Source organism: Borostomias antarcticus (genome assembly GCF_949987555.1).
Source record: "Borostomias antarcticus genome assembly, chromosome: 15".
In the NCBI taxonomy this organism is placed as follows: Eukaryota; Metazoa; Chordata; class Actinopteri; order Stomiiformes; family Stomiidae; genus Borostomias; species Borostomias antarcticus.
Window position 1 is genome coordinate 8,971,234 of NC_140248.1, and position 27,500 is coordinate 8,998,733.

General features: G+C 50.2%; 1 protein-coding gene across 2 annotated transcripts in view; it reads right to left on the bottom strand.

Moving 5' to 3' along the window:
• The window catches only part of abr (ABR activator of RhoGEF and GTPase), a gene marked incomplete at its 5' end in the record, with an annotated part of 129,567 nt that overhangs the window by 76,218 nt on the left and 25,849 nt on the right, over positions 1–27,500 (bottom strand). Inside the window, 2 exons of one of the 2 annotated variants that reach the window (XM_084449437.1) lie at positions 1,299–1,477; positions 26,687–26,747. In XM_084449437.1, coding sequence (XP_084305563.1) covers positions 1,299–1,477; positions 26,687–26,747 — 240 coding nt within the window. Of the gene's footprint in view, positions 1–1,298; positions 1,478–26,686; positions 26,748–27,500 lie in introns of those variants that run through there. The other variant, XM_084449436.1, reaches the window with a different exon arrangement.

The following is a 27,500-nucleotide window of genomic DNA, read 5'->3' on the forward strand; positions in this document are numbered from 1 at the left end:
CTGGCTACACACTCATGAAGTTGCAGCCAAGGAGGTGCAGCACGTTACAGCAGAGGAAACGCCCGCTCTAGCTCAGTCCGGCCACAAGATGGCGATAGAGCTGCAGCGCTGTAGGCCTTGTTGCCACCGCCTGGACAAAGACTGAGTTTCTTGGCTTAAAGACGATCATGTTGGAGAGATGCGATGTTGACAATTGGACGTGTTAGTTTAGTCTGGACGGCGGGCGTTAGTGTCTGAATCCGGTTGCCAGTGTGGCATTTGTGCTGCTTTTTACACTCACTTCTTACACTCACGCTCACGCACACACACACGCACGCGCAAAGGCCATCTTGTCCTGCACGCTGCCTGGGACTTACTGGTACAGTACCAGTGTCTGTGGAGTCCGTTTGACGGCGGTACCTTGGAGGTCGTTTTATTGGCCACATTGCAACTACACACCAACACACAGGGAAGTGGCACACCACTGACAGCGCAGTCAAGACTAAACCGGCACCATTTAGCCGTTACATAACCCCAACTCAAATACATCTCTTATCTAGCTCTCCGTTGGGCATCGAAAGCTGCCCGTTGGGCATCGAAGCTGTAACCGGTGATGCTCCTAAGCACTGACATCTTTACTCGCAAGTTCTATAGGCGGTGCTGCCTGCCACTTAGCTGCCGACGTCATTAGCTGCCACTTAGCGACCAGCTTCCATCATCATTTCCTCAAGCTGTGCGTGTGGCAATTGCAGTGTGCTGTGTGGGTACAGCTCTGGCGGTGTTAACCAGCGGTAATTACCAGGTTTCTCAAAGATCCGCCCGCGAGCTGCAGCAGAGAAGAAAGCTGATTCCGTACGCAAATACTGTGATTTTGGCAGTGTGGACAAGAAGCTGCCCTGACGCTAGGATCAGAAACACACAAGCATGGAGGCGGCTGGTGTGTGTGTGTTTATGATTGTTGAACACTTGCGTGAGAGAGTGTGTGTGTGTGTCTTTGTGTGTGTGCGTGTGTTTGTGTGTGTGTGTGTGTGTGCGTGTTAGTGTGTGTGTGCGTGTTAATGTGTGTGTGCGTGTTAATGTGTGTGTGTATGTGTGCATGTTTGTGTGTGTGTGCGTTTGTGTGTGTGTGTGCGTGCATTTGTGTGTGTGTGTGTGTGTGTGTGTATGCGCGTGTGAGTGTGTGTGTGTTTGTCTGAGTGTGTGTGTGTGTGTTGGTGTGTGTGTGCGTGTTTGTGTGTGTGTGCATGTTAATGTGTGTGTGTGCGTGTGCATGTTTGTGTGCGTGTTTGTGTGTGTGTGTGCGCGTGTGACGGACTCACCCCGGACAGCAGGCCCTCAGGGGGGGTGGGGGAGATGGCCTCCCCGTCGGGGCCGCGGGCGCACAGCGAGGGGGACATGGTGGGGGACTCGTCTATGAAGGGCATGGTCTCTGAGCCGTCCTGGGACTTGGGGTCCTCAGCGGCATCACCGTCATACCCGTCCGTGTTGTAGTTGAAGTCTGGAGGGAGAAGAGAGAGATGAGTTACTATTTCACCCCAAAACAGGAAAGGCCATCCTGGCTCCAGCCCCTGAATCTGAATTTTCTGATTTTCATCCAGAGTGATTTCCTGGTTGGAATTCCAACCAGGCCAATCGGCTTCCTTTGAATGCGATGACGGAATTAAACTGAGCGAGTGACGTGATTGGTTAGAGGATGAACTAATGGCTGAGGGCTCCTTCGGCAACGCCCATCTCAGAAAACGGCTGCTATGGGAGCCTGTTCAGATGGAATAATGAAGTGAAACGAAATGGCAATTCAGTCTGAGTGTCAGGCTAAGGAAAGGCATTAACAGCCCTCTGACAGTGACAGGACAGGAGTGACTAGCAGTCTCGCTCCAGTCGGGGGTAACAGAGCTCACTCCTGGCTAGGCCCTAAAACTACCCCCCCTGGCCTCAACAGAACAGAGAAACTACAAGTAGCTGTGACCATCAGCCATGACCAGGATGAGTGGGCTGCTATGACAGTGCAGCTAATGGTTAGCTAGAGTTTGATCATGTAAAAGGGGAATTATGGGAAATGTTTAGGCCAGATGACTGAGCACACAGGACGAGCACACACAAATGACAGACAGCACGTCCTCAGAGCACAAAGGCAAGTACTGAACCAACTCATCATTTCTAGATGCACCAGAGAGAGAGACAGAGAGAGAGAGAGAGAGAGAGAGCTGTAGCATCAAATACATGTTCTGGTGTAGGCCTAGCTGCCCTAGCGGTGCTTCCAGGGACAAATGAGTCCTAATTGTAAAGTATAATAAGAGTGGTATCATTTCCCACTCGGGGGGGCAGGACAATAGAGCGTCCGTATGGGGGGCCCAGAGGGGCGGGACCACCCCCTATGTCGCTCCCTGACACGGATGACAACACACAGGCGCTGGACGGCCCACCCGTCAACCAGGAATACGTGTTGCCATGCAACGCACTGTGCCATCTGCTGTCGGAGGGGGGGGGGGGGGGGCAGATGACTGGGTTAGGTTTAGTGGGGGCCACTCTAACATATGCTTTATTAATCATCATTGCTTCATTAAGACCACAAATAGTCTCTATCAGTTTCATTCATGTCGACGTTCCTGTATGGTGCCGGGGGGAAATACCGTGCTCTACTCGCCATTGATTTTTAATAAACGTGAGGCTAGTTTCCTATTTCATGGTTAACGACGGTGGATCAAAACACTGGCGCGGCAGCGTTGCAAGTAGACTGTGATGACGGGAACATGATAGGGGATGTGAAATGGGCTGGGCTGGCGTGTTGAGTGAAGGGTACTGGACACTGGATGTCACTGGCAGTGTGTCGTCGCACCAACCGCCTGAACGAGCCGAGGGTCAGCCACGCATGCTGACTGCTGCCAAGGCCTCTGTTCTGACCGGGTTAATGCTTGTGTTGACTGATCGTTTCCCATCTTTCTGGAGCCAGTCTGTGGAGATCCAATATCTAGACTCTATTTTCAGGAAAGCCTAAAGGTATAACCTATATTCCCTCACAATCCAGGTCACAATGGTTACCTCTTATGAAAGACAGGGATCCGATCCTTCATGTGGATTTAGTGCTTAGCACTGTCAAGCTACAAGCTGTTGGCAATGTGCATCTGCGCATGTGCATTCCACTCATCTAGCTCTGAGTGTGTGTGGGTGTGTGTGTGTCTGAGTGCATCTGCGTGTGTCTGAGTGCATTAAGAGGTGTGGAAGTGGTCATCATTTCCCCTGATCATATCTGCTGATGCTGATTAAAGCTATCAGCTGATAGCATCTATCTGGGGCAGACTCCACTAGGGCTAACCGTGGCTGAGACTGCCAAACACACTCAAGATCCACAGAGAGACGAGAGAGACAACGGTAACCAGCTGTCTGTCTGTCTGTCTGTCTGTCCGTCTGTCCGTCTGCTATGCAGAGCCATTCAGACCCATTCAAACCTGTGAGCGTGGAGGATAGTCTGGGTCGAAACCAGGTACAGAACCGTGACACCGTGCCGCCAATCCACTCAGAGTTGAAGCTCAAGTTCATTAGGATCCCCATCAGCCGACGCCATAGAGACGGGTAGTCTTCCCGCGGAGATACCGCGCAGACATACCACAGAGAGAAAGAGATGTGGGTAGAGGGGCTACGCAGAAAGACCAAACCCCAAGAAAGCTCTATCTGTCCTGGGGCGAACAGGCCAGATCGGGGGTATGGAGCCAGTCAGAGAGAGAGAGGGAGAGAGGGAGAGAGGGAGAGAGAGAGAGAGAGAGAGAGATGAGAGATGGTCTGCTGTGAAGTGGTGGAGTCTCTCTGGACCTTCGCGTAGCCACAGCCAGCCCAGTGACCACAGCCACTCTGGAGTCAGCTACCAGTCTAGGGCTCTGGGGGTTGTAGTTGACCAATTACCAACTACTACAGGCCGTTATCAGAGTCTGGGGGAACGTGCCGGTGCTTGACAGCCCACCCACTTCAGAAGCACATCACTCTTTACTCAAGCATTAAAGCCCGTCATCTGCTGTCTGATCAAACGGAAAACCTCCTTTTAAGACTTAGAGAGGCGTTAAATGGAGTTAATGTGCTAATGTGGAAGCATCTGGAGGCCGACCGCTCTGCGTCGGCGTCGGGAGGAGGCGACGCCGTTTCAGCGGCGTCTCGTTCCGGCAGTCACCGGCTGGACTGGGAGGAGCGAGCGAAATGAACGGTGTTTTCGATAAAATGCCAGCTCTAGCACGCCTGCCGGGCAGTCATGTGTGAGACATGGAGAAGTTAAGTCATTGTGTCAAACGGTTTACAAACAGGGAAGAGGAAGAGCAGGTGGAACTTGGATGTATGGTGGAATCACGTTAACTCGCCCCGACAGACGCCATCAACAGCCTACTGCATTGGACACGCGCCGCGTTGTCATTGAGCGTCTGGTTCAGCCATTCCCAGCCCCGGTCTTCCCTCGCTCCCTCTCCCTCTCCCTCTCTCTCTGTCTCTCTCTCTCTCTCTCCTTCCTTTCCCTCTGGTTCCCTTCTCCGAGGCCCTCTAAATGGTCTTTCACCTCCTGGTTCCACAGGACACACAAATGCATACACCCACGTGCTCAGGCACATGAATACAAATGCATAAGCGCTCACACACACGCACACACACACACAAACAAACAAAACCTACATCAATCAGCTAATGCATTCAGACAATCCCATCTATCGAAGACGGACACAAAATCAATGCTCTTCTGTGAATCAACGAGGGATTCTCCTGCTGTGACATGGCTGTTATTAAGGTTCTACAGAGAGAACACGCTGATGAGGTTCCATAGGCTGTGTAAGGACATGGCTTTACGGGCAAACCTGGTGTCAGGGCATTGACTCGCTGGAGATGATTGAATAAATCAATAAAACTCAACAATATCAGAGTTAAACGGACGGGGACAGCCTCTCCCCCCCCAAAAAACATGAACGAGAGAGTGTGTAAGAGAGGGAGAGAGGGAGAGAGAGAGAGAGAGAGACAGAGACAGAGAGAGCCTGCCTTACCGTGGGGTGCCATGAGTGAGCGGAGGATGCACGCAGCCTCGAAGAAGAAAGCCATGTCCGTCCTCCTGCTGACCAGGTCCTACACTGACTGCACAACCTCACCACGGGGTCAGACAACCATCGAAAAAAATCTCCACCAAATCCACACAGGCAATTCCTTACCAAGATGAAGCGTGCGCACGCACACACACACACAACCCACGGGAATAAAGGACAATCAGAACAGTGGCTGTTCAACGCAGTCAAATTTCCCCAAGAGGAAATAAACACACCGACATGCATCTAGGGCACGAGACAGTTCCTCAACCAGAGTCAATACCTGCATGGCCTCGCCTCTAACAGCCCTGCTGCCTGCCACCACAGGAACATGTTGAAGGTCAGAGACCATTCTGTAAATCATCAATAGAGTTACTGTCATATGTGTGTGTGTGTGTGTGTGTGTGTGTGTGTGTGTGTGTGTGTTTGTGTGTGTGTGTGTGAGTGAGTGCGTGCGTGTGCGTTTCCCCAAACAATGGGGACGATTTTGTGGTGACTCGGCAGGGTGGGGGAGTAAATGACATACAGTATATGGACGAAAGTATTGTGACACCTACACAGCTTTTATATGATCCCATTCTAAATTCATAGGCATTAATTAAAGAACCGGTTTTCGATGCGCATCCCTAGTCCATATAGTGTATTTTGAGACTAGTGACCTGTGTCACTGACTGTGAGATCGGAGCCGAGCCGAGTTGAGTCGATGTGTTCTGAGCAGCAGGCTTATGTCCATGTCTCCTCCATATCACCACTCTAACAATGTCTGGTTGTCACCTCTCATGGACCATCAGAGGCCTGGATTATCCACAATGTGTTCTTTGTGTGGCTGTTTAATACAGTACACACACACACACACACACACACACACACACACACACACACACACACACACACACACACACACACACACACACACACACACACACACACACACACACACACACACACACACACACACACACACACACACACACACACACTCTTTTTCACCTTCACTTAAACTACCCATGACAGCCATCTGCTGGTGTTTATGGAAATGAGCCCAGAGCAGAGATGTGTGTGGATCAGTTAAACATAGAAGTGTAAACAGGCACGCACACGGCTACTGGCTTCCGCCACCCAACGCGTGGAGGTACAGTACACTCGAGTGGAACACGTGTCGCCTGTGAGGTTTGCTTGTCTCAGGATCTCGTCTCATTGGCTACCTTACATTAGCTACTCAATCAGGAAAAGGTTTTCTGCAAAAATCTGATCAAGAAAAGAACTTTAAAACCTTCCTGCAATTATCGATAGAAACAAGCTAGTTTATGATGTTGAAGCAGATAGATCATACATACATACATACATACAGTACATACACACACACACACACACACACACACACACACTGTACATGAAGGCTGCCACATGCCTCGTGTGATTTAAGTTTGTTTGAGAACGTGGCTCAACAAGAACATGACCTTCCCATGATGTCTGTGGTTGTGAGTTCAAGCCCTGAGTGATGCAGAATAAAAATGCTAATCCCTACTCAGGCATCATACTGTTTGGATTTCAGACATATGATTTTAAAGATATTTTTGATTTAAAGCGGCTCAATATAGTTTTTTAACCTTAAAATAACAGCTTCAAAATCATTTTGATGGTACACTGTCTTGTAATAGGCAGAAAGTTGCCTCTTTTGTTCCCACCCCTCCCCCAAAATGCTTCTTCTTGAAATAATACGTTTGGTGTAGCGGGCCGCTATTTTCGCAGAAAATCCGTATTGCTTTACGGCATTACTACTTACTACACACACTACACAACCCTCCGCTGGCTATTGCTAAAATAATAGTAGAAATTCTCAAATCACAGTATTATACACATCATGCTGGAGGCGAAAAGACCAAAGAGGAACATCACAGAAAGAGAACCCAAAAAGAGAAAGAGACCAAGCAAGAAGCCAAACTAGCTAACTGGCTTTTACTTGCTGGCGGGAGCTTCACAGTGAAAGGCTGCCAGACTGACGCAGAGCAGCTATAATTTTCTCTTGTTATTTTTGTGTTCTTTATAACACTGAATTATTATTATTAGTTTTTAAATGATTTAAAGCAATACATAGCGTTTTCTCCGGTTTTCTCGGAACAGCGCCCCCACAGGCTCTGCGAGTAAGTGCACTGTCGTACTGTCGTAACGTTTTCAGATTGTCTTTTTCTGGCTTCCTCTGTGATGTTTCGCTTCGGTTTTCTCACCTCCGCCATGATATCATTGAGCTAAAAAACGCATGATATCCATAGACGCCGGAATAGTTAGCTACTACTGTGTTGTTTAACCCATTTAGACCTAAAACACCTGCTAAAAACGCCTTTAAAAACCTAAGCTATTTGTATAAATAACCTCTTAAGACCTGAGGGTTTTCTAGAAAAACCTGACAAAATGGTCAACGTCCACTAAAACCTTCATATCTCAGCCTCTATAGCACCTAGAAACATGAAATATTTTTTTCTTATTCACTTTGCCCTAATCATCATCATCATTTTAAAAAAAATCAGTAAACATTAAGCACAACGTTGCGCATGCGCACTTCGACTGAATGCTGCGTCCCAGGGGCGCGAGTTCTAAAAGGTAATAAATGTCAATGTATTATCTTTCTGAGTAGACTGTTTGGACGATTCAGATGACTTTTAGTAAATATAATTGGAGAATTAGCACCAGACATGTTTGTAAAGGTCCAAATATCGCAATGTATTGCTTTATTTAAGTGGAGAATTCAAATAAGCAATTTGGATTGCATATATTATGTTTGATTTTAACTTATGATGTAAAGCACTCTGTGCATTCATGCTGTGAAGGACGCTATATAAATAAAGTTTACTTACTTACTTACTTAAGCCCTACAGGTTTCCTGCCTCTCAGAGAACACAGGGAAAGTTAATCCAGTCCTCATCCAGTGTAACTGACTGTAGTCCACTGAGAATGGCTCTTGTCTTCCTCCATCACACAGATGTACAGTATCTGTACAGGACACCACACTTCTATTCTGCTGAGTCACGTTTTGGTTGTTGTTGTTGTTTTGGTGCACAATAACTGTATCCCGTGTGATGTAATCACTTGCAAACAGCTAACACAGCTCTGGGGTCAAAGGGTGATGTGACATGTGAGGGAGCGATGTAAGGGTCAAAGGTGACTGACAGCAGGCTCCTAAACGACCCAGAGAAAATAAGGATGTCCCCGACATAATGAGCGACCCCAAGATGAGGGAGTCACATTAGCAGCCATTAATACCAGCAGAGATGATTATGCCATGAAATCAATGTGCAAGCTGAACTGAATGACTGCAGGGGGGTGTATGAGGTGCAGCTGATCTGAGAAGTGTTCATGGTGATGGGGGCTCATGGTGACTGACTGGATGTTTAAATTTACTTCGTCGCTTATTGAAAGTTCTACACTTTCTTCTATATGAGTACAATGTATTCAAAAAAGGCAAGGAAAGCATTTATTTCAAGAGAGAAAATTCAGTGAAAAAAACAAATAAGGTTTGTTTTTTGCTGCACTTCAGTATTCTCAGGCTAATTGCTGCACTTCAGTATGCTCGGAGTTCTGCTGTCCGCTTTCCACGTCACACTTCATAATCACTAGGCTAAGTGCAAAAACAGCCGGTCCCCAGGCACTCAAAAACAGAAGGCGAGGAAGGTAGTTCTTTCTCTGCCCTGAAGAAGACCAGTGTGGTCGAAACATGTTGGTTTTTAGATTTTTAGATCAAGATGATTAAATAAAGGCTTTTTCTCCTACCTTCCTCGCCTTCTGTTTTTGAGTGCCTGGGAACCTGCTGTTTTTGCATTGAAGTTTCCCTCCCAAACCCCAAGAGCACCTGAAAGACTCCTATTACCTTGTTCTCACCCGAGCGCCAAGCTGAATCTGCTCTAGTTCATTCACTAGGCTAAGTGTGTTTCACTCCCATTTTGACGTGATGTTTTCAAGCTGGCCGAGGTTAAAACCCTGTCTGGTCACCGTAAGGAGAGATCGCCAACAGTCCCAGCAGGTGGACAGTCCCAGTGCGTCCAGCCCTGGCTCATACGGTAACCTCCACCACAGAGGACATGGCTCAACAGCCAGGGCAGATCCCCCGTTCCCCCATCGACAGTGATGACGTGGCTTCCTCAACCTGGGGAGTCAGCGCTGCGGCCTGCTGTGGCTGAGAATACTCCCCTCTCTCTCTCTCTTCCCTCTCTCTCCTTCTCTCTCCCTCTCTCTCTCTCCCTCTCTCTTCTCTCTCTCCCTCTCTTCCCTCTCTCTCCCTCTCTCTCCCTCTCTTCCCTCTCTCCCTCTCTCTTCCCTCTCCCTCTCTCTTCCCTCTCTCTTCCCTCTCTCCCTCTCTCTCTCCCTCTCTCTCCTCGTCTCTCTCTCCTGCTGTCAGCTCCCATCACTCCCTGCAGCCTAACGTCTGCCGACGTTCCCCCGGTGCCCCCGCCCCCCCACCCGTCACAGCCAATAACAGCCCCGTCTCCATGGCGAGGAGCGAAGGCGGCGTTGAGGACTCGCAAGCGCTTCCCGGGCGGGGAGGAGGTGGTCGGCGTGAGGGCTTCCTACCGGGACGAGTCTATTTCAATACCGGGTAGAAAGTTCTAGATGGAGGGGAAAAAAACGACAGATTGAGTCACGGATCCCGACGGTGTGTATCGCTCGGAATAGAGTCTCCTGCTGGTCTCTCCTCCGCATGGCGTAGATAAACAGCTTTTTAGGCGTCAGTGACAGCTATAGATCAGCAGACGGAGCGAGCGCTCTAGCAGCTACACGGCGTGAGACGGCCCCCGAGCACCAGCCCCCTGGCTGGGGGAACGCCGGCTCTATACATGCGTAATATAAGCACTGATTGACTGCGATGACTCACCCCTCTCTACAGTGGTCTGATCGAGCCGACAGCAGCCATCGATGAAAGCGCTGCTGCTGTTTCTATTACACACACACACACACACACACACACACACACACACACACACACACACACACACACACACACACACACACACACACACACACACACACACACACACACACACACACACACACACACACACACACACACACACACACACCTCACAAAAGCTTTAGTAGGAAAATAAAAGTAAGTAAGTAAGTAAATGGGCAAAAAAGAAGCTAAGGTCTTATCTGAGGAATGTGGTTTGACTGACAATGTCTTTCCTTAATCAGTATTCTTTGCTGTGTGAGTGTCTCTGCTGATTATGACAAGAATTGATTGGTGAGTTGAGAACACACACACACACACACACACACACACACACACGGATGGAAGGAGGGAGGGAGGGAGGGTAGAGAACTGATGGAGCCGAGCTCTGGGCCAGGCTGCGACATAGTTCACCGTCTTGTCAGCCTGTGTGGTTCAGCGAGCGAGAAGGCCGGCAGGCCAGATGGGTGGTCCTGACCCTGGCCTGAACCTGGCCTGAGTCTGACCCTGGCCTGATCCTGACCCTGGCCTGACCGTGACCCTGGCCTGACCCTGACCCTGGCCTGACCCTGGCCTGATCCGTTGGTTTACTGAGGACATATCTACAGTATATATCTCTGCTTTCACCCGGAGGCGGGCAGAGAGACTAGGAATGGCCGTGACAGCGCTGACTGCTGGTCCTCCTCACCCTCAACTCAGCGTCTGACAGCTCACTTTTCACTGCAAGGAGGGAAAAGCGAGAGATTCAAAGGGAGTAGTCTGTGACAGATGCTTCTCCTACGCTTTGCTATTTTTTCTCCATATTCTGTCAACACGTTACTCTCCACTAGTGACAGCGGTTGCCAGGTTTGTATTATTAATATGCTCACCATCAGCAGTGGGATTTGTTGTGTGATGATGTTCAGTCAAGTAATGACCCGCTTGCACCAGAGCAGAGCTGAAATGGTGGGTCCAAAGGGAGTGTGCAATTTACTGACATAAAGAACACAGACACAGACACAGGGATGTGTTTGTGTCCGAAGTCTGCAGCCCTCCCAAGTAAGAAAAAAAAAAACGACTCCGCAATCCAATCCGTTGGTGGTGCTGGTGAGGTCCATTCTGCTGCCTCGCTCAGCATCTTTCTGGGGATTACGTAACCGCAGACGAGCTCTGCTGCTGCTGCCACTAACACAGAGTGGACTTCCAGCTTCGGAACATATCGCCAATGTGGAGACGAGGAATACTAGGCTAGAGTGCATGCAGTTTTATCTTCACACACACACACACACACACACACACACACACACACACACACACACACACACACACACACACACACACACACACTGTGCCACTCAACACACGAGGAGTGTGAGTGTGTGTGTGTGTGTGTGTGTGCGCACATGCGTGTGCGCCTCTCATCTGGAGGCAGGTCTCAGTGTTTCTTTGGGGATGTCATTAAGTGATGTCGTTAACGGAGTGTGTGTGTGTGTGTGTATGTGTGTGTTGTTGACAGGATATTCTTCAGCACCATATGTGCTGCTGAAGCCGCTCTACCATGACAGCATCAAGGGGACAGCTCTCTCAAGATCAAGTCCTAACACGCAGCACTGGAGCTAAACACAATAAAGAGATGAAAAGAAGAGGCAGAGAGAGAGAGAGAGAGAGAGAGAGAGAGAGAGAGAGAGAGAAGAGAGAGAGAGAGAGAGAGAGAGAGAGAGAGAGTGGAGGAGTGACAACAAAGAACAAGCATGATTTATGATGCATGATTTCCCAGTGTCCTAGTAGCAGGTGTAGCCCTTGGAGATGATGACAATGTGACATGGTGGATTTCCTGCGTTGTGTGTATTGATGTGTGTTGGTGTGTGTTGGTGTGTGTTGGTGTGTGTTGGTGTGTACTGTTCACGCAGCCCTTTATGCCTGCTTGTCAACCAGTGAGAGGGCACAGGGGAAATTAAAGTCTTTATTAAGGCCCTCCATACAGCAAAGGGCTGACATTACAGTCATGTTATATAGTCAGAAACAACCTGCTGTACTGTAGCTGTGTCTGAGTCTGAAGCTGGGGTACAGGCTGGGCTGGGCTGGGGCAGGGGTAGAGGCTGGGGTGGGGCTGGGGTAGAGGCTGGGCTGGGCTGGGGCTGGTGTAGAGGCTGGGCTGGGCTGGGGCTGGTGTAGAGGCTGGGCTGGGCTGGGGTACAGGTTGGGCTGGCTGGGGCTGGGGTATAGGCTGGGCTGGGCTGGGGTACAGGTTGGGCTGGCTGGGGCAGGGGTAGAGGCTGGGCTGGGCTGGGGTACAGGTTGGGCTGGCTGGGGCAGGGGTAGAGGCTGGGCTGGGCTGGGGTACAGGTTGGGCTGGCTGGGGCAGGGGTAGAGGCTGGGCTGGGGTAGAGGCTGGGCTGGGATACGGGTTGGGGCTGGGGCTGGGGTAGAGGCTGGGCTGTGGTAGAGGCTGGGCTGGGGCTAAGGCAGGGGCTGGGGCTGGGGTACAGGCTGGGCTGGGGTTTGGGGCTGGGGTACGGGCTGGGCTGGGGCTGTGGTTTTGGGCTGGGGTACGGGCTGGGCTGGGGTAGAGGCTGGGCTGGGATACGGGCTGGGGCTGGGGTAGAGGCTGGGCTGTGGTAGAGGCTGGGCTGGGGCTAAGGCAGGGTCTGGGGCTGAAGCTGGGGTACAGGCTGGGCTGGGGACGGGGCTGGTCATAACCACATTCGTGCTGCAGTACTAATACACACCCTAGTACACACCCTAGTACACACCCTAGTCGCACTGGGGCAGTGTACTGTATAACGCCCCTCTGTGGAGAAACTAACAAGCATACTGAGATCATTTCTAATCTAATAGAGTCCCCCATGTGTCTCCTGACAGGCCGACCCTACAGCAGGAACATGTGGTCTTGGAAGCCTGCCTGGGTGCAGGTTTGTGTTCCAACCAGCTCCAATACACCTGATATACCGTAGAAGAGTAGAACGCAGACATGATAGAAGAGCTACCGATCCTCCCAGACTGCAGCTACGCTAAGTTAGCAGCTGTGAAAGAGAGGGAGAACAGAGGAGAGAGCAGACTTCAGCCCGCACGGCTCCATCCAGCTTACCCACCAATCAATAGACACCGAGAGGACCCGTGCTACAGAGGCGAACACACTCGCGCACACGTGAGCCCGCACACTCCTCCACGTGCACATGTACGCACGGATCTCGGAACGTGTGTGTTAGAGAAGTGCGCCTGAGCCACACGAAGGAGGGGGTGCAATTTACATCACTACTTGAGCATAAAATTGAATTCTTTCACGCAGCAGCTCTTGAGCATTCTTGTACCTTGTAGCTTTTCTTGAGCTATCCGTTTCTAATCTGTAAGGTAATGTTTTTCGTTTGCTATAAATGAACATACTGTAACAAGTTGCTTGAACAACACAGAGGAATTGTGCTCCAATGACTCGCCTAATGTTCACAGTAGCATGAGAAGGATCTATTATCAACTTAAATACGCTACACTCTCACCAGTTCCTCATAATCACCTCCGTACCCTCTGTACCCTCAAACACGTTTTAGTTTATACTGCGGAAGCCGTGGTCATGTGGGAGTTGTTTGTGCTTTCTTAGTCACATGATCACGCCAGGGTCCATTTTAATAGCCCTTAACGAGGACAAACGAGGAAGCAGGACAGCTATGGGTCGAACCCAGGTTCCCCCAGGATGTCCTCTGCACTGCGTCTACTGCAAACCTCACTGTTCACACAGTTCAGGTCTAAATCGATAATCAGACGCCAAACAGTCATGTAGAGGATTCACGGCTTGGTTTAGAGGCGCTACTGTACGGCCGGCCCTAAAAATAACCAGCCTCTCACACACAGGTACGCTGCGGAGAGGGGCGCGCACCACTTCTCCCCGAAGAGGAGGAGGATAAGCGGACATTAGTCCGCCCGCGGCGGGCGGCTGAGCTAACCGACGCTTAGTGAAGTGCACTCGGCGCCAAATCTGAGCCTCTCTGTGAGGCTCGTCTGCGAAGCGGGGTCTTTGTTCATCTGGCAGGACCCGGGCCCCTAGCCACCGTTACTGGCCCTGTCACAGGCGTGGGGAAGAGAGACGCTTGTTGGTGTGCAGGTGAGCTCCTCCACCCAGATCGGACTAGGAAGCAGGAGTCAGCAGGGAAGGGGACTAGGAAGCAGGAGTCAGACGGGCAGGGGACTAGGAAGCAGGAGTCAGAAGGGCAGGGGACTAGGAAGCAGGAGTCAGAAGGGCAGGGGACTAGGAAGCAGGAGTCAGAAGGGCAGGGGACTAGGAAGCAGGAGTCAGCAGGGCAGGGGACTAGGAAGCAGGAGTCAGCAGGGCAGGGGACTAGGAAGCAGGAGTCAGCAGGGCAGGGGACTAGGAAGCAGGAGGGCAGGGGACTAGGAAGCAGGAGTCAGAAGGGCAGGGGACTAGGAAGCAGGAGTCAGAAGGGCAGGGGAGGCTGGGAGTAAAGCGGTCTGACTGATCATATTCTGCTGTTGACTAATGATCCCAGTTGTTTTTCACTGTGAGCTATGTGCGAGGGTGAAATTGAAAAATTGACATTGAAAGCAATTGAATCTCTCTCTCTCTCTCTCTCTCTCTCTCACACACACACACACACACACACACACACACACACACACACACACACACACACACACACACACACACACACACACACACACACACACACGCACAGAAAACCCTATGATTGACAACAGCAGAATGGCCCTCTGCAAGACCGTGTTTTATGGAAGCTTTGGGAGGAGAGGAGAGGAAATGACAGGGCTAGCTACCTTTCATCACACCAGGCTGTTCTTTCATATGCCTGTCTGTAGGGAGCGAGATAAGGACCCCCGCTCACTAACGCCACGTGCATACGTCACCGCCACCCCCGTTGCCATGGCACCCAGTTCTATACATTGTAATTAGCTGATATTCCCAGGATACTGGCGAGAAGCCCTCCAGTAATTACATATTAGGGTCAGAGAGATTACCCACCACTCTTCCCCAAGAATGGGGGTCTGACACACATGATTGCACACCCACCCACACACACTCATGCCCACGCTCACACACACTCACTCACACACACTCACGCCCACACACTCATGCCCACACACACACCTCCTCCTCACGTCATGGCAGGTAGCGTGCAGGGTGCTCTAGCTAGTGTTGCTCCACGCCAACACACACCCACGTCCAGCAGTAGAGTACAGTACGTACGTATGCGTGTTTGTGTGTGTGTGTGTGTGTGTGTGCGCGTGTGTATTGACACATCCGTTTTTCCTTTTCTAGCCTCTCCTGTTTTTCACTGTACCTTTTCCCAGTTAGTCTGTAGTGTTATTCTGTCATCTGTTCTGCTGTTTTATGTATTTAAGCAATAACACACGAGAGGGAGGGAGGGCTGTACCGTGGTTACTGACACAACTGTGCTGCTGTCGCAGGCATGAGAGTGCCGTATACAACAGTGTTTTTATACTGCACTGTAGTGAAATATTCTTTTGAAAACGATTCTAGGTAGTTTCGCTAAACTGCGTTGCTTTCAGCCCTCCGCAGTCCGTTTACTGAAGTAACACAGCGTTTATGGACCGATACCTTTACCGGTGATTTAACCGTTTGGTATATCGTGGTTATTGGCGCAGCTCCGAAGCGACTGAGTTGCGCTACATAATGATGCGACCGTGCTGCACACCACAACACACGCTGACCCCAACCGGTCTGTGACAAAGAGCAGTGTGTGTGTGTATGTGCGCAAGTGTGCGAGTGTGTGTGTGCACGTGTGCGTTTCATCACCTGTGGATGTGTTAGTAGTCCCGGCTTCAGAGGAATCGGGTGGCGCACGCTCATGTTTTCTGATCTACGGCGAGAGTGTGAGGGGAGGAGATTCATGCGAGGAGGAAACGCAGTCGGAGCTGCAGCAGACGGCGCCGCTAGCGTCACCATGAACCGCTGGCCTCCATCACCGCAACATACGCCCCCGTCTAAAACACACACGTGGTATAACATTCTGCTGCTTCTGAATTAAACGACCCTGGCGTCACTGGATGCCGCAGAGCTAAAGTACGCAGACATGGAGAGACCGTGAGAGAGACGTTCCACCCCTGACCATTCTCCTGCCTGGAGCCCCGCGCTGGAGGGATGTGAATGCAGAGGGGGAGAGAGAGAGAGAGAGCATGTGTGTGTATGTGTGGGGGGGGGGGGGGTTACGTAATGCTCTTACAGAAGAGTCCATGCAGTCAGAGCCACCAGATTCATGTGCATGCAGAACTTTCCTGCGTGTAAGAGAAGGGGTGAAGTCACGTGGTAGAGCTGTCGTAAAGATGGAGAGGGAGGGTGAGGAGGTCTTGGAAACATCTGGTATACTGTAGGCTAGCCTGAATCATCAGCTCTTTTAATGAATATACATATTTTAAAATTAAGTGCTGAATATAACAATACTGAACAGGTGTATAGAGAGGGCGTCGTCAGCAGCGTGACTCATTTTTTTGCAGTCGTTCCCACGCCAACGCGGAGCTGGGAGCAGACCGGCTGAAAGCAGCTGGAGAAACAGCATCGACAATCTGACAACCACACCGGATCCCTGTGAGTCAGAGCTCACCTGCAGGCCTGGCCGACAGCACAGGATCTCTGTGACTGCTGCTCCTCTCTGGATTCAAATCAGAGAATATATGTGAGAATACACACACATGCATACGCATGCACACACGTAAAACACACAAATTAAACACTGAGTTTTCTCTGTCTCTCTCCATCTAACCGCTTCCCTCTGTAAACCTGACAGGCACATCTGACTGTGTCTGCCTCTGGGCTCCCAAAGCACAGCTTATGGATTTAGGTCAATCGGGCACATCAGTGGAATCCTACTCCTCTACCCCCTCCAGCTGCGGGCACAGCCGTGCCACTCATGCTCAGGCTACCTCTCACTCTGAAACGTGAAGCAGGAGGAGGTTGGAGGAGTGTGTGTGTGTGTGTGTGTGTGTGTGTGTGTGTGTGTGTGTGTTTGAAGCTTTATTATACCCTAACGATTGATGACGGACCTTTATGAATACCAATACACCGTAGCACCAATCACTAGGCAACCACTTTGGCCTTGCCAGAAATGTTTCAGAGCACAGTGGAACTCTCTACCGATTCATAGTTCATATTGCCTTCACAAAAGCTCAAAACAACAGCCGGCAAATAATACTGTGCATGGCATTTCATAACTGGGTGAGGTGAACAAGTTTGTGTGCTATTGAGTACAGTACTGTGTGAGTGGGAGTGGGGTGAGTCTGTGTAGGTGTACAATATGTGATTCAGTGAGAGAGGGAGAGATAAAGAAAGAAAGATATCGGACAGTAATATAGGAGCTAGTGGTGGTCACACTAGTAGGTGTAGATAGACTAGCCTCTGTTGGCCTAGATCAGAATGCCTGCCAAAGGTTTAACAGCTATGTATTGTTGCTGACTATCCAATCCACTTTTTTGGAGGTCAGTAAAGGTGTACCACAGGGTCCAATTCTAGGTCTTTTATATTTCACCTTATTCACTATAAAAATAACATTGTCTGTTTTGCAAATAGCTGTAAGGTGCACTTTTATGCTGATGATAGTCATTTACTCATCTGCTCCTACATTGGGAGAAGCGTTGTCAGTCAGATTTTCTGATCCAATCCCATCCAATAAACGACGAAACGCAGCTATGATTTAAATGGACTAAAATATTAAATATTTAGGATGCTTAATTAGTGACAATAAACGACAGATATATTAAGATAATTTTATCCCATTACATAATGATATGAAAGATGCTTTAAGTGGAATCTTAAAATCTCCCCATAAACCTCACTGGCAGAATGAATCTTTTCAGAATGGCATGGCTTCTAAAGTTTCTTTTTTATTTTCAATAATACCAATTACCCTGCGAAAAACATGTTTAAAAATAAATATTCTGTTATATGAACTGGCCACCTGGGTTATATTTGTGACATATGGTGCAATATACAACAGAAGAACAATGGATTCATATTGAAGATTCAGAAGATTCCATCACCTCTTAAAGGGATAGTACTAGGGATCTACCTACTATAAAGGCATAGTAACCTCAAACATAGAGACCATAATTTCACTGATTGTTCCAGTATTGAGCTAGCTGCAGTTTTTCTGCAGGCTCTCACTGGGTTACAATGGAAGTCAAAGGGGGTTCCTGTTAATGCATTGGAAAAACTATGATAAATGTGCTTTTCCGAGAAGGGAAGCACAGGGTGTAAACCAGTCTTAGTATGCTCTCCTGTGAAATATATTGCACGTTTGGCATGGCTCTCCGCCAGGAGAATACAGCTGTCATGTCCTGGCACAGCATGTACTCATATACAGTATGTGTATAAAGCAATCTTATAAAATCTTCCCAACAATTTGACATCCCTTATTACATGTCGTTCTAGTCATCACCAAACAAGATCTCAGGATTGACTAGTTCTTGACGTCCTCTCGTGTCAGAACCGAGCTGGGTGAAAGTGCTTAGCTATTGTGGCCCTAGAGCTTGGAATGAGCTTCAAGAGACATTTAAATTAGACACCTTAGTCTCTGCAATTTTAAAAATGTCAAATGACATTTCTCAGTTATTTCCCTGCCAAATAAATGTTAAATAAAATAAATAAAAAATAAAATAGTAAATTTGCTGCCCTGCCCATAACCGCTCCTTATGGTCCACTTACTCACAAGCTGAGAGTACTGACCTTTAGACAAGAGGCACTCTCTCTCTCTCTTCATCTCTCCCTCCCCTCCTCCTCTCTCGCTCCCTCCTCCTCCCTCAGACTGAGCCCACATTCAGTGATGAGTAAAGAGGAGAGCCCTATTAATACTGTAGCAGTACCTGGGGAGGAGCCAGCATACTCAGGAGCCACAACACCAGCAGGGGGGAGGGAGTGATAGACGGAGAGGAGTAGAAAGAGAGAGAGAGAGAGAGAGAGAGAGAGAGAGAGAGAGAGAGAGACAGACAGACAGGGAGTGATAGAGGGAGAGATAGAGGAAGAGAGAGAGGGGTAGCGAGGGAGAGAGAGACCTACTGAGATAAAGAAGGGGACGGGGCACCTCATACCGTTCCATCAATCTTTCATGAGAAACACAAGAATCCCCAATTAGCGGTTCTACGGTGCTTCGATCAGGATCAAACCAAGCCGTCTGTGATGGATGTCGGGTGGCAGCCTGTCATGATAGACAGCCTGCGCTGGGAGAGTTTAGCCTGCTGTATGTAGAGTGTGTTTGTTCACCTGCGTGCTCGTCCAACTGACCGGTGGAAACTCCCATTCAGGCCGTTGGTGTACAACTGCTAATGGACGCCTCGCCCCCCTCCCCTCCCCTCGTCTCTTCCGCTCCGCTGACCTGATTGTTTAATCATGCCCCGGCCTTCCGGGAGCATGTAAACAAAGCTGCCAGCCCATTGGGTGTGGGGGTGGTGTTGCTGTGTTCTGATTGGCTGTCTGTGAGGGGCCGGGTTGGTGCAGGGGGGAGGAGTGCAGCCGTGGTTACTAGCCCTGGGGGGAAGGCTACTGTCGGGATCGAGATCCCCCCCTACAGAGACAGACACGCCCATCATCCTCCACTCCACAATGTCAAACTACAACAGAGGGTTTTCTGGGTGCTACAAGCTGAACAGCCATGCTAACTAACGTCCTAGCGTGGGAACTAGAATTAATAGTTCCAATATGACAGCTAGTCCTACAGGACATGATGACGCGTGTAGCTAGATGGAATAGCCTGCTCTGGGATGCACAACATATCCTCACTGGACAGATAAGAGGAAGCTCTACACATCTTGACACAGTTTTACACTAATCACTCACTGTTCTAGTGGCTAAGGTTCACTATTTAACTGTTCCTCTCATAGAAATATCACCATGATACTTTACAGGAGGTATATGCTGCTGCTTGTGTCAAGGTGTTTATTATACCAGTAACTTGGCAGTGTCTGAGTTCCAAGACAGTATTGAGCTGGGCTAGAAACACTGTCTATTATTCATGAGACCCTGACCAAACCACATATCCTAGGTACAGTCAGTCAACAACATGTCCGATGGTCAGTCATAGACGATTGTTTGCTCTGCATCGGATTGTCCGGGCATGACTTAAATCCAGAGTGCGTCAGTCTCCATCACCTTATTCATCAAAGGAGCTAACTGCCCAGAGAACACAGCACGCACGCACGCACACACACACACACACACACACACACACACACACACACTCACACACGCACACACACACACACACACACACACACTCATGCCTCCTCTGGCAGTCATCTCCCCTGCAGTGACAGAGGGTCCACTCAGTGATTCCTCACTGTGAGCCAAGGCAGGTGGGATGGGACCAGTGCTCCAATGCAGCAGAATACTAATATCAGCCTGTTGGCAGGTACAACTAGCACACACCAGCTGATGAATGACCCACACAGTACACGTGCACGCACACACACACACACACACACACACGCACACACACACACACACTCTCTGATCCACCACTTTTCTCTTCGTTTTCCTCGAGAAAACGAACCCCTATCATCCTTCCTTTCTCTCCTTCCGTCTCTTATCTCATTCTTCTTCCTCTCCACTCCCCCTCTCTCAGAACAGCCCCTGGCTTGTTCTTTTTCCCATGCAGCAACCTTACACGGCCAACGCTGGCAGCCAAATGGATGTGATACAGATTACATTAAGCCTACTCACTGAGACAATTGGAGGACACAGACACGCGTGCGCACACACACACAACACACACACACACACACACACACACACACACAGACACAGACACACGCACACACACACACACACGGGCTGAGGCAGCAGAGAGGACACAGGAGATCACAGTAATACGTAGCAGCCCTCTCCCAGCTGCTCCAGTTCACAGTGATCAGCTGACTGGGAGCTGCTCTTCTCCTGGGCAGGGGACGGTTCTGTAGAGAGAGACCACGCTGGCGGAGTGTGACGAACCTTTCCTCCCGACCGCGCTCGGCGACGCCCACGGTATCCCACGGCCACGACTGCGGTGGGCACTGAATCTCTACTTCTGACTGAAGAGACGGAAGCAAAACAGCGGTTCAGAGTCAGAGTTCACTCTCATCTGACTATCAGACACTGGGCCTCTACGCACGCTGATCAACACCCGGTGACCGATGTCTGTCCCGGCCTAGATCCTCCCTGGTGACTCCTGAACTCAGCCTGACTATCGCCGGACACAGAACCCCACGCCGGGAGGCTAATGCCCACCGAGCTGCGCTGTCCGCCAGCGCAGCGCAGAGGACCTGCTGGAGGACAGGTGGTCCTGGCAGGTGCGGGGTCTCCCGGGATGTCGTGCAGGGGGGCCAGGCCAGGCGGTTGGCAGGCCTCTCCTCTCCTCTGTTTCGCTCTGCGGTTGAGGAAACGGACGGTGTGTTTGGGAGACACAAGTCAGGTGGCGGTCTGCGCCAAGAGTAAAGCCGTTGGCTCCACACGCACACACGCACGCACGCGCACACACAAATACACACATTCACTAGCACACAGACAGACAGACAGACACACACACACACTCACTAGCACACAGACAGACAGACACACACACACGAACGCTCGCTAGCACACAAACACACACACACAAATGCACAGAAGAGCTGTTTTGAGGTAAGTTGCGATCATTGCCCTGGGTCGAGATTAGGGCTGCCCCCTGAAAGTCAATGAGTGGAATCATCAGTTGGAGACCCTTAAGTTGAATGAGACCGAGAAGTTGAGCAGTCGTTTTTTGCTCCACTGTCAAGATGTGCTGGTGGTTTAAGACAACTCACCTGCCTTGTGATTTATATAGGACAGGCCAATCATTAGTTTAGACCTAGGCTATTACTGTAGCTATTTGTTGAGCAGTAAAAGGACTGATATAGCGGAGGGAAGAAGACAGGGACTCCTCCTCTCCTCTGCTGTGCGCCTAGCCTACTGTGCTCCAGCAATCACATGCATTTCCTTAACGGAATATCACAACACAAAACTGCTTTCCTAGATCAATCCTCTTGTGTTTAACTAAGATATGCTGGAAATTCCTAAAAGATAATCAGACATGTAGCCATGTGTAGGGGCATGGGGGGGGGTTATGTGCATGAGGTGGGTGGGGTTGGTGTATGATGTAAGTGTATGTGTGTATGTAGGGGTAAGGAGGGGTGGGTATATACATGTGTACAGTGTGCTGTGTATAATTGTGTGTATATGCAATGTGTGGTATATGTAGGGGTAGGGGGGTAGGTATAGTATGTGTATGCTGTGAATATTTTTATTGTATGTATGTATTGTATGTATGTATGTAGACTGAGCTGTGTATATCATGCATATTTTATGCATGTTTGTTTTATGTTTGTCATTTTAAAGGCCCTTCTAGGGACGGGCACTGGAAATAAGCAATAGCTAAACATGCTATGATGATGTATGCTGCGCAATCTAACAATGTACACTGTATCTGTCCCTATTCAAATAAATTTTAATGAAAATGAAATGAAAAATCTTTTTTTTTCCCCATAGACAGATTGAGCTCTAAAATGCTTCAGTGACCGCCAAAACATTTCCTTGTTGACTGCTCCCCAACGCATGAGCTTTTTCATGCACACTTTCAAATGCGCAGGTGAGGAGACTATTGTCAAATGCGCCCAACCCTAATGTAGGCTATGGGAAACACTGCATAAAAACATGGGTTAGTTTGACAGCTGTCCTGACTCCCGCGGTCTCCCCTCAGCCTAACGTTAGACACAGGGGGGGGAGGGAAAGGAGGAACGAATCGTCAAATCTCTGGTTTGAATAGGCGAATCTGATTCAACTCATAAAACTCATAAAAAGAGTCGGGGCCAGCCCTAGTCGAGATAAATGGGCAGCACGGTACCCCCATTCCATTCCCTACACTCTTATCACTACCTCTCTCTCTCTCCCTCCCTCTTCTACCTCTTTCTCTCCTTCTCCCCATCTCTACCGGGAAGCTCTCCAGAATCACTTGTCCTCATCTGCTGAACTAAAGCTCCGACAGCCAACAACAAACGAAGACTCCCCGAAGATACACCCCTAATGATGGCCATTAAACACTCGGCTCGAAGGCTCTGGGGAAACCAACTGGAAACCAGTCCGGCCAGCGGAAATCTTACTGGCGGGTAGGGAGGGGTAGGGCGTGGGGTGGGCTCAAGTATTGCCGCGTTGGACCATAATATCTCTAAGCCGCTCTATACTAATACTCTTGCATGTGCTGTTTAGAAAAGGTAATCCTCTCTTGCACAAACCAGCATTCTGTAAACATTCAAACATTCAAATCTGACATCAGCCAAAGACAATGGGGCAACTGTGTGGGCAGAGATTAGACCTGGGTCTGGTTCAAACAGCTCCATGCTCACTGCAAACACCGTGAGCATGTATGTAAAGCAGGGATTTACATACCCCCACCCCCCCCTCAACACACACACACAACCATCAGAATGGGCCGTACAGGCAGCCAATCACAGCGGGCAGAGAGCATGGTCCAGCTGTGCCCAGACAGACAGACAGACAGACAGACAGACAGACAGAGACAGACAGAGACACAGGTTGACCCAGCTGCACAGGACTGGCACTGCCCCCCCCTTCCCCTGCCCGCCATTCAACATGTGGGCGGTGTGGCCAGCTTATCCACTGCCCTCCCAAAGCCACACAAGCAACAGTCAGCCGCCCCTGCCGGCAGAGGCGGAGATTAGACGGCGTGCACATGTATCGGCCGCCGCCGCCAGAGAAAGCTCCGGTCTGGCTCTTACCTAACGGTCACCCTGCTCCGGTCTGGCTCTTACCTAACGGTCTCCCTGCTCTGGTGTTGTGCTTTAAAGCGTCACGTAGCCCGCCCGGGGGCGGCGGCGAGACCGGGGAATGAGGCCGGGGAAAGAGGCCGGGGGAAGAGGCCGGGGGAAGAGGCCGGGCCTTTTCTGAGGAGACCTGGTTCTGTGCCGGCCTGCTGGGACACGGCCGAGCGCTCGGTAGATAAAGAGGCCGTGGACGAGACGGCTCCGGCGTCCTGGAGGTCACAGCACGACGATCTGAGCCACGGCGAACTCTCAGTACCAGCCTCATCCATCCATCTATCCCTCCATCCATCCATATCCATCCACCTATCCCTCGCTCCATCCACCCATCAATCCATCCATATATCCATATCCATCCACCCATCCATATCTATCCATCCATCATATCCATCCATCCATCCATCCATCCACCAATCCATCCATCATATCCACCCATCCATATCCAGCGGGGACGGAGGGGGCAGCGCCCACACCAGGGGGGCGAGCAGGGACGGAGGGGGCAGCGCCCACACTAGGGGGGCGAGGTCATGCCAACCGCTGTACGCTGCCAGAGTATGACTCACCCTCTTCAAGAGCCAGCTGATGACGAGTGTATTCTGGCCTGCCCATCAATGTCTGATGTCGCTGTCCTGAGGGGGGCCGAGGGTGTGTGTGTGTGTGTGTGTGACAGAGAGAGACAGCAGCATGCTCTTGTCGTTGCCTTTGTTAAGATATTTATTATAACGTAAAAGAGAAATGTTCTCTGGGCATGCTTGGGAGTTACTGTGGCATCCATCAACCTCACAGGATGTCAAAGACACACACACACACACACACACGCACGCACGCACGCACGCCAGTGAGTAGGAGAAAGGATGAGCGGCTAAAGGAGTAATGATGGGGTGATGAGGAAGGGAGGTGAGAGGGATGATCAGAGAGGACAGCAGACAGAGGACATCTGGCCTTTAGCTCACAAGCTAACAATGAGCTGCAGGGCCAGCTGACTCCACACGCATTCTTCTGATGCTAATGCTCCTCCTCTAGGCCATTGTAGCTGTTGAGTTTGTTCACCAAGAGCTCTGTCAGAAAAGCGTTCCAAGGAAACCTTTCATTCATTCATTCGTTCATTCGTTCATTCATTCACAGGCTGTTAGGATCTTCATTCTCTGTTGCTGCTGAGCTCAACCCATTATTAGACCATGGGCCGTGTCCTCCTAAATTCTGTTCTATTTTAGTTTGTTTGACCCATCTCTGTAGTGGAAGTAGGGTAACGTGTTGCAGCAAACTTGTTCTGAGCCATTCTGAGCCATTAAACACTCCAATCAATCCCCTTAGAATTCATATCCTGAATCTGTAGCAGCCATTAACTAGCTAAGTGGTGTAACCCGCCAGTGTGAACATATCTTTATGTGCTCTGTGGTTTTGCTCTCTGCCCAATGTGGGCAGTTTCTCTGATGAAGTCATAAAAAGGAGACACAATGCCTGACCCTGGCCAACAGATGTTTTCTGTGGTTAAACCCATTTGGCCTGACAATATGGTTTCATGCTCTTAGCGCCCCCACCCTCTTACCTCCTGAAGCCCCTCTCTCTCTCCCCTCTCTCTCCCGCTCTGTCTCTCTCTCTCCCCCTCTCTCTCTCTCTCTCTCTCCCCCCCCGTCTCTCTCTCCCTCCCTCTCTCTCTCCCTCCCTCCCTCTCCCTCTCTCTCTCCCTCCCTCTCTCCCTCCCTCCCAGAACCAGCAGATTAACAGAGAACAATTGCGATACAGCATAACGAGCCACAATTGACGGTTACGTAACCCTAATCCCATCTCCCCACAGACCCGGAGAAACTCACAATCACATCCACAGTGTGTGGGTAAGTCATCCAAACGTGTTTGTGTCTTGGAGGGGGGGGGGGGGTTAATGGTGTTGCAGTTCTCCTCCTTCTCAGATAATGTTCAAAGCAGCATGAAAATAACACAGCATCTCTATTCTACCTGCTACACCAGCACTTCTTCAATGTGCTGCGCACACACACATGCATGCACACACACACACACACACACACGTTTTTCCATTCACCCAGATGTTAAAAGCTGTTCACGTAACCAAGTGTTGAAGACTTGGCCGACACAATGCTGCATCAAGAGTAAACAGCTGCCTCTTTACGGAGTGGCCTTCATCCTTCATCATCAAACGTTAGCGACTACAGCAACAGCAAAACCAATAGCAAAACGCAGAGCAACGCACAGGGAATATTTACCATAGTACAGAGCACACATGACCAATGAATAATTCACTGTCCCAGTTGGTGTCCAGGCCAGTAGAGAACGGCGAGTTCTCCTCCCACTCAGGTCTAGTCCACACAGCCTCCCACTCAGGTCTAGTCCACACAGCCTCCCACTCAGGTCTAGTCCACACAGCCTACAGCCTTCAGGTTCAACAGCAGTATCCAGAACACAGTTTACAGTGGACGGGATTTCATATCAGCATTAGGGAGCAGGGGGAGTGCTGGAACCAACACACACACAGACTGAAAACACACACACTTTACACACACATATAAAAACATGCACACAGGCACGATGCCACTAGCTTAATGGAAACACACACAAAAAAACACACAAAAAACTGCTTTCCAGTGACTGAATAGGAATGGCTTGATATGGACACTAATTGGGAGTCATGGTCAAATAAAGTGTGTGTGTGTGTGTGTGTGTGTGTGTGTGTGTGTGTGTGTGTGTGTGTGTGTGTGTGTGTGTGTGTGTGTGTGTGTGTGTGTGTGTGTGCTGGTCCTAACACCATCAGACATCTCAGTGAACCGGGTTGAAAGGGGTGGAGAGGTAAGAGAGGTGGAGAGAGAGAGAGAGAGAGAGAGAGAGAGAGAGAGAGAGAGAGAGAGAAAGAAAAGAGGAGAGCGAGGCAGACGGAGGGAGGGAGGGAGGGAGGGATGGAGGTGCGGAGCCGGGCGGAGGTACGTACTGCTGTAGAGCGTGTCTATCCAGGAGAGTCGGGGGAGGCCACGCGTGCTCAGGGGCTCCATCCTCTTCACACACACTCCTTCTGTTCCTCTCTCCTCCTCCTCTCTGTCTCTCGTCCTTCTCCTCTCCCTCTCTCTCTCTCTCTCTCTGCGCCTCCTCCCTTCCGCTCCTTCGGTCTCTCTCTCTCTCTTCTTCTTCTTCACGGGTAAAAGGCGGTCTTCATCCCAGGGAACAAAAGGCGACGAAGGACAACCCGGACTCCAACAGGCGGACGGACAGGGAGAGTGTGAGCGTGTGTGTGTGTGTGAGAGAGAGAGCGAGAGTGTGTGCGTGTGTGTGTGCGTGCGCTCCGTGCAGACTGAGAGAACAACAACAGGCTGGAGACCACCACAGCTAACCGTTGCTAGGGGAAAGAAAAGCAATCCCTCCCTCCCTCGCTCGCACGCTCGCTCACACTCACCCCCCCCCCCCCTCTCTCTCTCTCTCTCTCCGGAGCGTGCGCTCACGGCTCCTCTCTCTCTCCCTTGCTCTTCTTCCATCTTTCCCTCGTCTTTTTTTTCTCTCTCCCTCCCACAACAAAATAAAAAACTCCACATGATGATGCCTGTTCATTGGGCAGTGTGTTGAGCAGTGTGTTGAGATGTGTGTTGAGCTGTGGTTTGGGCTGTGTGTTGGGCTGTGTGTTGGGCTGTGTATTGAGCTGTGTGTTGGGCTGTGTGTTGAGCTGTGTGTCGAGCTGTGTGTTGAGCTGTGTGTTGAGCTGTGTGTTGGGCTGTGTGTTGAGCTGTGTGTCGAGCTGTGTGTCGAGCTGTGTG